General features: G+C 38.3%; 2 protein-coding genes across 2 annotated transcripts; both read left to right on the top strand.

The window, feature by feature from the left end:
• Window positions 1–5,877: 5,877 nt before the first annotated feature.
• Window positions 5,878–8,476, top strand: LOC131304464 (protein FAR1-RELATED SEQUENCE 11-like). The gene is made up of 2 exons (XM_058331705.1): window positions 5,878–6,396; window positions 8,308–8,476. The coding sequence occupies exons 1-2, from the start codon at window positions 5,878–5,880 to the stop codon at window positions 8,323–8,325; spliced, it is 537 nt and encodes a 178-aa protein (XP_058187688.1). The 3' UTR covers window positions 8,326–8,476.
• LOC131304463 (protein FAR1-RELATED SEQUENCE 5-like) lies at window positions 6,390–8,389 on the top strand. Its single transcript, XM_058331702.1, has 2 exons — window positions 6,390–8,147; window positions 8,237–8,389. The coding sequence occupies exons 1-2, from the start codon at window positions 6,527–6,529 to the stop codon at window positions 8,299–8,301; spliced, it is 1,686 nt and encodes a 561-aa protein (XP_058187685.1). The 5' UTR covers window positions 6,390–6,526; the 3' UTR covers window positions 8,302–8,389.
• Window positions 8,477–11,757: the final 3,281 nt, after the last annotated feature.

Raw genomic sequence — 11,757 nt, 5'->3', positions numbered from 1 at the left:
TAGAAATCTCATCAAGAAGTAAACTGAAGTTTTTGGGTTTATAGTAGGAGTAATGGTTTTTGCTACATCGAATCAAACAAAACACAGTCATACCGCATTAGTTATCAAATATGAACTTATTATCAAGTTTATTTCTCAGATCTAAACAGTTCATATTGTAGAAATCATCAAGAACACTAGACCTTGAGAAATTCACTCTAATTGGAGACGAGTCAATATCTCATCTAGAAGTAAAATGAAGTTTTTGAGTTTATAATAATGGGCTTGGCTATATTGAATCAATTCCAAAGCAAAACTCGCGTAGGGAACGTCAATTAAGTGTTAACCTCACTAGCACCCCTAGATTTCACTAAAATCATATTGCACCTCCTTATTTGTTTTTTGTGATTGTGTAAAATTTTGACCCACATTTTCAACAAAACAATTTTTCAAAATACAAACTTTACCCTCATTTTCTCTTATTTTTTTATTCTTTTATAATCACCAGCCGGACACATTTTGTATTCCCATAGATATTTCCAAGCATAACAAAAATTAATTCCAAAGTCAAAATACATCTCTCGCTATCCAGAGATATGTATACATACATGATGTTATCAATTTATTATCAGCCTTCATACCCGTTTAAATCAAACCAAGAATTAGACACCAAAACCCCATCAATCAAAGTGACCGTAAAATCAAGCCAAACAAAAATCAAGTTAAATAGTTCAATTAAAAAATAATAAGTCTAGAACCACAAACACATGTACAAACTTACTCACATTGAATGTAGGGTCCACACACACAGTGTGTGTGTGCTTCACATCCACTGTGAATGAGTTTGTGTATTTGTGTATGTAAATGTTTGTGGTACTAGCACCACTACAAGAAAAATATATTTGTTGACAAAAAAATAGTGACGAAATTTAATTTTTATTATAGGTGACGAAATAACAAGATTTTTGTCGCCGAAAGTCACTCTTTTGTCACCTACAACATATTTTCGTCACCCTATAGTTACTTTTGGTGATGAATTTTTTTTTCGTCACCAAATATACTTTTTCTTATAGTGAACAATTGATTATGAAAATTCTATTACATATGTGGATGAAACCCATGTTTTGTTGAATCAAACCATAACCAATAGCATTCTCGATGTTCCAAATTGGACTAAAATTAGGCTAATCACATCCTCTCTCTTTTTTGGCTAAGCCAAAAAAATTTATTAATCTTTATAAATGATTACAAAGATTAAAAGGATCAAGGGCGCACCGGCAAAAGCCACCCGAGACCTAAGGCAAGACGCCAACTGAACACCAAAGAAATCCACATCCACAGAACCTCATCAGCCAAAAACCCAAAATGAGCCTCACACCTTATACCTAAGCCCCCATCCACAACAATCCAAAAAGGAAACAGCCAAAACTAAACAAAAAAAAAAAAACAGCCAAACCAAAACCACATAGCCACTAAGCAAAACCAAAATAAGCCAAACACCTCAAACCCGCCCAAACTTGAGTTCAAAAAGCCACAGAGAGAGAGAGGCATCCTCCTTGAAAACATCATCGTCCTCCGAGATATCCTCTTCCTCAAAATCATCTAGAGCATGGATCCTATCTTTTAATTCTTCCTCTTGCATTTCAACAAATCTTTTCAGATTATAATTCCTCCCTCCTTTAAGTTCAATACCCAAAGTCTTACCAATATCCAACATCTTACGAGCTTCCTTAAAGAACACTGAGGAATAAGAGCTCTTCTTCTTATTATGCTTCAATTTATCGAACTTAGCCTCAATCTCCGCGAGATGCTTTTTCTTTTTAATTTTCCTCTCCGATCTTCTCACTCCCCTTCTCATTTTGAGGATAGCATCAGAGGATGATCTAATGCCGGGAAAGGTACTCCCAACATTAGATTTTTGCCTAGGTAGCTCATCAACTACTTCTACTCCCTGCTAGAAATAACATACTCCTCACCGCAAGAGGCCTCTCTTCTTTGACGATACTCCTCAAAAGACTGAGCGATACAACGTGAACTACCTTCCTTTTGGTTCAAATCAACAAGTAGATTAATTCCCTCCACTTGAGAAGCACTTAAAGAGTTTTGAGAATCATGAGTAATCCCGGTTTCTAGAATTGGGACTGCACCCTTTGCACCAATTATGCCCTCCTCACCCCTCGGAGAGGACTCTGAAGATTCAGAATCGGCCACAACCAGATTGACCCCAACAGGATTATCCCCATACAACCTTAAGTCAACCCCACCACTTAAAAGGGTGCCATCCTTTTCGACTACGTACATCTTTGCTTTCGCAATTCCTGTCCAACTTTGATCCAGGATTTGACGCGTGATCTCCGAATTCGTCATCATCTTCGTCATCTTTTGAAACATCCTCATCAAGTTGTTGAGAAGAATCTAAGTTGTCTAGAGGAATTTGTTTCTCTGCTTCAAACGGTTGATCACATGGATCTTCCATCACTTTGACTCTATAGCTCTTCCCTTAAATCTCAATGTTAATCCACTCATCAATCTCCTCAAACACATTTGTGGCAACCAATACATCCTAACCAGATAAATTCGATTGTGGCTAGATAGGTGGTGATTTTGCTATTTGGAGAAGGTGGATTCATAATTGATCCATTTGTCTTTTTATTTGTAATTTTTTTTGAAATTTTTTCAATCTTCGGTTCATATTTTCATATTTTTTGTATTGCTCACTGATATAAATACTTTAAAGAAAAACTTAAAAATTTGCTAAAAACCAAGAAATAACCATTGTTTAAAAGATTACTCCAAACCACTTCTAAGGGGGCACTGTTGTGTGCAATCCCCACTCATCTTTAAGAATGTATGTAACCGGTTGCATTTTGTCTTTACGAATAACACCGATCACATTTTGATTATGTAATTCACTACCCTCTTTTCAAACAATAAATCGTCATTTATCTGAAATTTCCCTCTGTCTATTGTTGTCATTTTGCTGTCAACCTCAATCTGATAAATAAATACAAATAAATAAAATTGAAAAATAACTTCAACCTCTCCTTCACCCTTATCGTATCAACGTATTTTAAAGAACTCCTTCACACTCCTTCACACTTACATTTGGTTGAATCATTATCATCAAATCATGTCTCATGTCTCATTGAGTTATCTTTTGACAATCATGCCTTTGAATTTTTCTTTCAGCACTTCAATAAATAATTGTACATTAATTCTATACCTATCCACATCTAGAGAGGAATGCACGATCATTTGAAGCCTTCTTAATCACTACCAAGGAATATTGGCTATCATTTGTCTCTACATAAACATGTAGGCTCCGTTTATTTCGATGTAAAATGTTTTACAATGTAAAATGTTTTTTCAGAAAACAAACTTCAAAATTTTATATTCTGGTGTTTGGCCGCACAGAATTACTCTTGGTCGCATAGAATTACTATTGGCGGCAAAGAATTACTATTGGCCGCAAAGAATTACTCTTGGCCGAACAGAATTACTCCTGGCCGTAAAGAATTACACGTGGCAGCGAAGAATGACTTATGGTCTCGCAATTTTTCGCGGCCAAGAGTAATTCTTTGCGGCAATGAATAATTCTTTGTGAACTTCTAATCTCAACTATTGATTTCAACAGTTGAGATGTAGTGTCTTTTTTTGTGTTCTCGGAATGCTTCCCTATATATATATATATATATATATACACACAGTCGGGTTCCGGTGAGGGATCCCGCATTTTTTTAAAATGCGGGACTCCCATTCCCGATTGAATTTCGATGATCCGAGCCGCTCAAAGTGATCAGAACGTGATTTTAAGGGTTCCCGCAAAAAATCAACAAAAAAAATGACCGGGAAGGGCTTCATCCGAGCAGTTTTCATTGAACGGTTCAAAAAAAACTGCTCGGATGAAGCCCTTCCCGGTCATTTTTTTCGCTGATTTCTCGTGGGGACCCTTAAAATCACGTTCTGCACACATTGAACGGTTTGGATTTTCAAAATTTGATCGGAAAATGAAAGTCCCGCATTTTAACAAAGTGAGGGATCCCTCACTTGATAATTTGTGATATACATATATATATATATATATATATATATATATACACACACACACACAGTCAGTCTCAAATGAGGGAGTCCTTATTTTAGTTAAAATGCGAACCTCCTCATTTCTCCCATTTTTCGATCGAATTTCGATGATCCGAGCCGCTCAGTGTGTTCAGAACGTGATTTTAAGGGTACTCGCGAGAAATCGGCAAAAAAAATGACCGGGAAGGGCTTCATCCGAGCAGTTTTTATTTGAACCGTTCGATAAAAAACAAACAAAAACTACTCAGATGAAGCCTTTCCCGGTCATTTTTTTTTCTGATTTCTCGCAAGTACCCTTAAAATCACGTTCTGAACACATTGAGCGGCCCGGATCATCGAAATTCAATCGGAAAAGAGAGGTCTATATTTTATTAAAATGAGGTGGTCCTTACGGGAGATGGACTAATATATATATATATATATATATATATATATATATATATATATATATATATATATATATATATATATATATATGGGGGCGGATCTGTAGACAACCAAATAAACACCCAAACAAACACCACATCTCAGCCCTTTATTTCAAGGGCTGAGATTAAATCCCAGCCCATACTTAAAACTAATTACACTCTTCCCCCCTCTCCTCCCATCTCTCACGTCAGACACAAGCCACCTCTGTGACAGACCATCCCTCCACTCCGACTCCACCTCCCTCCACTCCGACTGACGTGCTCAGCCCCCGCCGTCGACAACCCTCAGTCCCCCGCCGCCGACGCCCCTCTCTCTCCACCGACGACCCCTCTCTCTGGTCGACGACCCACGCCCGCCGACGCCCCTCAGTCCCCCGCTGCCTGCACTTCAACCAACGACTGACGAGACTCCGTCGACGCCGACCCACCACCTCTCTACTCGAGGTACAGAAGGGATTTTCCAAAAATGCATTTTTCAAAAATGCGCGCGTACATGGAAAACGTTAACGTGAAAGAGGATTACGGGCTAACAAAAGAAAACTAAATTGGGCTGGGTCTCATTTTTTGGTAGGTAGTTTTACTTTTGAACCGGTTCTTAGGCCCAAATTCAAAACCTGGAGTGGATTTAGGGAGAGATTGTTCAGTGACCCAGGCCCCTCCATGCGGGGTGATTGTGTCATCCCAAGTGAAAAAGTAGATTAAGGTGAGGTGATCGTGTTGTACTGTCATACTCAAAAGATTAGTAGTGAAATCCGAGTGTCGAATTCACATGGATAGATTAGCTAACTTGCTATATAATTTTGATTGATTCCTAGATCTTGACCAGCGGGCCAACCCCTTATATTTAGTTGAATATGATTTTATCTTTAGATCTCAAAAAGATTTTGCCTATGTATGACATACTCATATTCGATTTTCATGAGGTAATAAACCAATATAAATACATACATACGTGGAGGGCCAACCATTAGCAGCAGTTAAGTACAACTATTTATGGCTAATGTAGCTTGTGAATATGACTGTATTTCAAAATCTCTTGGTTGTGCCACCCAATGTTGTTGAACCCTAACAACATTGGAAACATAATAAGGATTTACTCTTTGAATTAAGAAAAGAAAAAGACATTTGTGTTAGTTTATGCATACATTGACTATTTTCTAGGGACTCAATTTTATCGTTTGCTGACACATAGCCCGTTTAAAATTACGGTAATGCCCTATATAGACGAACTCATAAGAGTTGATGATACATGAGAGGTATCGAACGTGAGACCTTAAAAGAAAAAATACACATCTTAATTACTTTACAAAGAAGCAAAAAAGTATCATCTGCCTTATAACTATATGGATCTCTTTTCTTTTTCTTGCAGGCAACTGAAGCGTGAACAATGGAGTTAGTGGGTTTAGATGATGTCGAAGTAGATGATACCGAGACTGTAGATAATAATATTGTGGAAGGTTTAGCAACACCGACAATTGGGATGTATTTTGAGACAATTGAAGAAGCACGGAAATACTATGAACGTTATGGTCAAGAAAATGGATTTTGGATTCGTACTCGAGCTTCAGGCAAAGGACGAAATCGGTCGAATGAAGTCACTAAGGTGCTATTTGTTTGCGGAAAAGAAGGAAAGTATGTTGCGAGAAATCAGCAAGAGGGTATCGTGGAGGTGAATGATGAGACAGTCGGAGAAGAGAAAGTGATATCAAAGAAAAGAGTTAAAAGTTGTTCAACCGTTAAATGTGGATGCGAGGCTCATATGCAGATTATGCTTGACAAATGGAATTACAAATGGAAAGTAACAGGTTTTGATGAACGTCACAACCACCAACTAGTGACTCCATCTAAAAGGATGAAAATGAAGTCAAATCGAAACATGCCCAAAGCAGTTAAGGATTTGACTGAGGTATTTCATAAAGAAACTATAGGAATTTCGAAAGTTCCTTCAATTTTTGGTGGGGAGTACATTGGCTTTGATAGTAGAGACTGCTACAATCACTTGAGGAATGTGAGGCATAGAGACCTAGATTGCGGGGATGCACAATCAGTTCTTGACTACTTTAAGAACAAACAAGCTCATAATCCACAATTTTTTTTATGCAATTCAATGTGATGAAAGTGGGAGGGCAGTTAATTTTTTTTGGGTGGATTCCCGATCTCGCATGGCGTACCATTATTTTGGAGATGTGGTCACATTTGACACAACATATCGAACAAATAAGTATGATATGCCTTTCGCACCATTTACAGGAGTAAACCATCACATGCAGTCGATACAGTTTGGATGTGCACTTTTACAAGATGAGACAGAGGTGACGTTTGAATGGTTGTTTCGGACATGGCTTGACGCTATGGGAGGACGTCCTCCAACTTCTATCATCACTGACCAAGACTTGGGAATGAAAGGAGCTATTGCCACAGTCTTTCCCAACACCCGTCATCGTCTCTGTCTTTGGCATATTAAGAAGAAATTTGTTGAAAAATTGTCACAAGTGTACTACAAGAGATCGAAATTCAAGAAGGATATAAAAAATTGTATTAAGGAGACATACAAGAAAGAGGACTTTGAAGGGAGATGGATGTTATTGATGAAGGAAAACGAGTTAGAAAGCAACAAATGGCTTCAAGGGTTATTTGATATTCGTGAATCATGGGTACCCGTTTACAATCGTGGTACATTCTTTGCCGGTATGAATACTACCGGACGTAGTGAGGGTATTAACTCATTTTTTGATGGTTTTGTAACTCACACGTCAAATCTCAAAGAATTTGTGGTGAAGTATGAGAAAGCCTTGAATAGGATTGTGAAAAGGGAAAATGATGAGGATTTTGAGTCCGAACATAAATTTTGGATTGTTAATGACCATGAATTTTTGTTGAAGCATGCGGGAAAAGTGTATACTAGAAATGTCTTCAACAAGTTCAAGGAATCATGGAGTAAAGTCTTTGACTACAAAGTTGAAAATGTGAGAAATGGCAATAGTTTTCAATCTTTCGTAGTGAAGTCAAAAGATGATGAACTTGAAAAGTTTGAGGTGACATTGGATTCGCAAACCTATGAGGGAAAGTGTGAATGCCAACAATTTGAGTTTGTTGGGATATTGTGTGCGCACATTTTGAAAGTGTTTGTCCGACTAGACATTGATGAAATACCGGAACATTTTATTCTTCCACGATGGAGGCAAAAGGCCAATAAATTTAGGATAATTGATTCCCAAGGATTGGTGCATGACGATGGCAAAGAAGAATCTGAGGCATTAAGACTTAGCCATATGTGTCAAGAAGCTACGAAATTGGCTTGTTTGGCCGCCCCATCAAATGAGGCATACACAATTTTTATTGAAGGTATGAATGATTTATTTGAGAAGATTCAAAAAGTTTCTAAGGTGTCTCCAATTGAAATTTGTGCTGACAAAGATAATGAGAAATCTATCGAGCCATCGCGGGCTGAGATATTGCTTTTGGATCCGAACATCTCACAATGCAAGGGTAGGAAAAAGGATGTCAAGGGCAAAGCCGCTACTACACAATCCGAAAGATTGAAAAGTGGTATTGAGATGTCATTAAATAAGAAGAAAAGAAAGTGTCACATGTGCTTTCAATTTGGACATGATAAGAGAACTTGTCCTTCGAATCCAATGCGTAAAACTAGCAAAGGTAACTCAATTACTAATTCTATTTTCCTTATGGACATGGATGTTCTTATTTACTAATGTCATTTTTTTAATTGTCATTTTATTCAATAGACTTGGAAGAGGAAGTGGAAGGTTCAGATAGTGACCAAGAGGAAGGCTCAGATTGCTCTGAATGATCTCAGAGTATTTTGGCATGTTAGCTTTGTTTCGTAATGTAATGTAGTTATTGTGCTTTAAATTTGGAATTGAATGTAATGGAATTGACCAGTTTTTATGTTAACTGTAAGAAAGTTCATTTTATGGATCAGTTTTTGGGATGAAATGGAATGTAAGAAAGTTATTCTCATGGATCAGTTTCAATGTTGGTATTGATGTAAGAAAGTTATATTCTTTTTTTTGGGTGGAATTGATCAGTGTATAAAAGTTCTTTTTATGCCCCGAGCACTAGCCTTGCTTCAAATGATCTTAAGTCTCAATGTTGGTAACACTTGCTTCATTAGGTGCTGAAAAATTGAGTTTTAGAAGTGCTGAAATTGAGTATTTGGAATGCCGGTGTCCGTATCGTGTCCGTTCACAAGGTAGGTTTTGAAAAAAATTCGGCAAAGTCTCCCCTATTTTTGATTGGTAACAGTTGCTTCATTAGGTGCTGGAAAATTAAGTTTTAGAAGTGCTGAAATTGACTATTTGGAATGCCGATGTCCGTACCGTGTCCGTTCACTAGGTAGGTTTTGAAAAAAATTCGGCAAAATCTCCCCTATTTTTGGTTGGTAACACTTGCTTCATTAGGTGCTAGAAAATTGAGTTTTAGAAGTGCTGAAATTGACTATTTGGAATGCCGGTGTCTGTGTCGTGTCCGTTCACAAAGGTAGGTTTTGAAAAAAATTTGGCACAATGTCCTCTATTTTTGGTCCTAACCCGACGTCTCGCGTCTCAGTCAGTACAATAAGAAAATTTTTGGCAGAGTTTCCCTTTTTTTTGGTCATAGTCTGACGTCTCGCGTCTCAATCAGTACAATAAGAACAATAGGAATAGCATCAAGTTACGCATAAGTCCACGCCGGACATTTCTCATAAGTGGTTAATCACCTTTCACAAGCCAAAATCCATTACCAAGTTATCCATACACAACAAAAACCATAATATCCATTGCCAAGTTATCAAGTATCCATGTCTCAACCATTCAATCTGCAAATGCTATGGTTTAACAACCGAAATACATTGATCAAAATACAGCCAGATTCTTGTTTTAACTGCAGCTTCTATTCAAATTAAGGCTGCAACATATAGATTCGTGTTTCAAATTAAGGCTACAAAATACAGCCAACAAAAAACATAGCTCTATTATCAGTACATTCAGGCACTTCCCCAAAATATAGCTCTATACCATCCCCTCAACTTCTTTCTACAAAAATGAAGCACATTTAGGCACTTCCCCAAAATACTAATCAGTACCAAATGCACTAGGGCTAGGCAGCACTTGCTTGACTTCAACTGCAGCATGTGACAGAGAATGGATAATATCATTGGAGAGCCGTACAACAATTTCATCCAGCAACCAACAATGACATCTTGTATAATACCCTTGACATTCATTTGACATCAGTAATCAATATCATTATGTCCTCCTAAGAAAAAAGAAAATTGGAGGGAAACATCTCTTTGCCCTCCAAAGAGCTGCACTATTTCTTGGTCGTCGTCGCGATCTTTGCTGCAATGCCACACCCCATCTAAACAGAGCTGCAAATCAGCAAAGTTGTTAGCATTTTTATCTCATTCATCTATTGCAATGAGGCTCAATGCCACATAATTAGGCTCAATGCCAGAAAACATCTTCCTACATAGATAGGACCTCCTTAGAGAAGTCCCAGTATGCGTAACCAGAAATAATGGAGTGATGTGTGCATATTCTTCTATTTTTTCTGCCTAGAATAATGACAATAACTTAGGTCTTAGGATAGGGCCATTTCAAATTAATAACAAGTAGTTTATGCGAATAAATAAGAAATTGCTATTCAAAATGTCCATAGGTTGTGGCTGCCATATAAATCAAAAGTAGGAAAAATCTGACTTTCAGGAAACAAAAACAACTCTTTAAGAAAATTAGAAGAATGCCTGAAGGGTTTCCTGTCCCTTTCTCATTACCCAGCTTTCTTGTACAATTGACTTTTACAATCAACTCATCTAATTTAGACAATCAAACTGACCGCAAAAAATTCCAAAGAGGGTGTCTGGAATTCATAGCATAAAATTGAAATTCCACGTACAAGATCCTTTTCTTTCTCTCTTTTTTAACGAGGAAATAAACTTGAACGATAAGTTGTGGCCCACAAAAAGCATGTTGTTAGATCTGATACGACTATACTCGGTCTACAGCCCCAGCAGGAATAACAACAAATTAACTCCTCCTTCGGTACAGGACCAGAGGTGAACAAAGAGGACTCCACCAGATTCAAAGACCTGGACAATCCAAAATGCAAATTTGATGGCTGTATTTACGAGGGCATTCTTCTGGACAAGCTCTGTGGAGGGATTTTACAGGTTTTAATGGGTTTCAAAAGAATGCAAGACAGTAGTTTCAAAGAGTTCTGCAGTTGACGGTGATGGCCAGAGTGCCAAAATGAATGAATGGAAACTTTGTAGCTGAAAATGACAGTGATTATCTAGGGCTCAAAATGGGCTCAATTTAGGGACCCTAATTTTTGGGGTCCCCAAATTTTGGAACCCTAAGATGGAAAATCTAGGGCTCATCGAGAGAGAGAGAGAGAGAGAGAGAGAGAGAGAGAGAGAGAGGAGGAGGAGGAGGAGGAGAGAGAGAGAGAGAGAGAGAGAGAGAGAGAGAGAGAGAGACCTTGGCAATGGAGCTTCGGTGGTGGGCGAATTCGATTTTTGCGATTTTGTCGTGATTGGACATTTCCTTCCATTTCTTCCACCTTTTCTTGCGAGAGAGAGGGGGGGGGGGGGGGGGGGGGGGGGGTAAGTCGGCGGCGGGGTCTAGTCGGCCGTCGGCCGTCGGTGGAGGGGTGGGGGGCTGCCGGCATGGTGGTCTGGCGGGATGGTGGTCTGGCAGAACAAAAGAACGTGAGAAATGGGAGAAGGGGTAAGGTGTAATTAATTTTAAAGATGGGTGGGATTTAATCTCAGCCCTTGAAACAGAGGGCTGAGATGGGGTGTTTGTTTGGGTGTTTGTTTAGTTGTCCATAGATCCGCCTCCTATATATATATATATATATATATATAATTAGCACATAATCTGAAAGGTTTTGGTATTCTTCTAATAAAAATCACAGAGACATTAGACTACTCAACATGATTCTAGATGACTCCGACTCTGATGATGAATTAGAGACGTTGGCAATAATTGCTCTTGAAGAAGTCATTAAACAGAGACGATTGGGACGTTAGGATTCCGTTCAAGGCCACATGTACACTTATTGTCCATGAGCGAGTTGAAGGCCACAATACACTATTACAACAACACTTAGCCAATCCTCCTACAATTTCCAAAGTGTCTAGGAGGAGGAGGTTTCGGATGAATCGATCTCTTTTTCTCGTGTTGTACCTTGGTAGAAGCATATGATCCACACTTCATCTAAAAACCAAATGCAGTTGAAATAACTGATTTGTCTTCCCTTC

This window comes from Rhododendron vialii, chromosome 10a (genome assembly GCF_030253575.1).
Source record: "Rhododendron vialii isolate Sample 1 chromosome 10a, ASM3025357v1".
Classification (NCBI taxonomy): Eukaryota; Viridiplantae; Streptophyta; class Magnoliopsida; order Ericales; family Ericaceae; genus Rhododendron; species Rhododendron vialii.
This window is presented reverse-complemented; position numbering and strand designations above follow the sequence as displayed.

What these genes read in the sequence shown, in the direction of transcription:
- LOC131304464 (XM_058331705.1), top strand. Translation starts at nt 5,878, where the DNA reads ATGGAGTTAGTGGGTTTAGATGATGTCGAAGTAGATGATACCGAGACT.
- LOC131304463 (XM_058331702.1), top strand. Translation starts at nt 6,527, where the DNA reads ATGCACAATCAGTTCTTGACTACTTTAAGAACAAACAAGCTCATAATC. An exon ending in AATGCGTAAAACTAGCAAAG is followed by an intron (nt 8,148 to 8,236) that starts GTAACTCAATTA and finishes TTTATTCAATAG; the next exon opens with ACTTGGAAGAGGAAGTGGAA.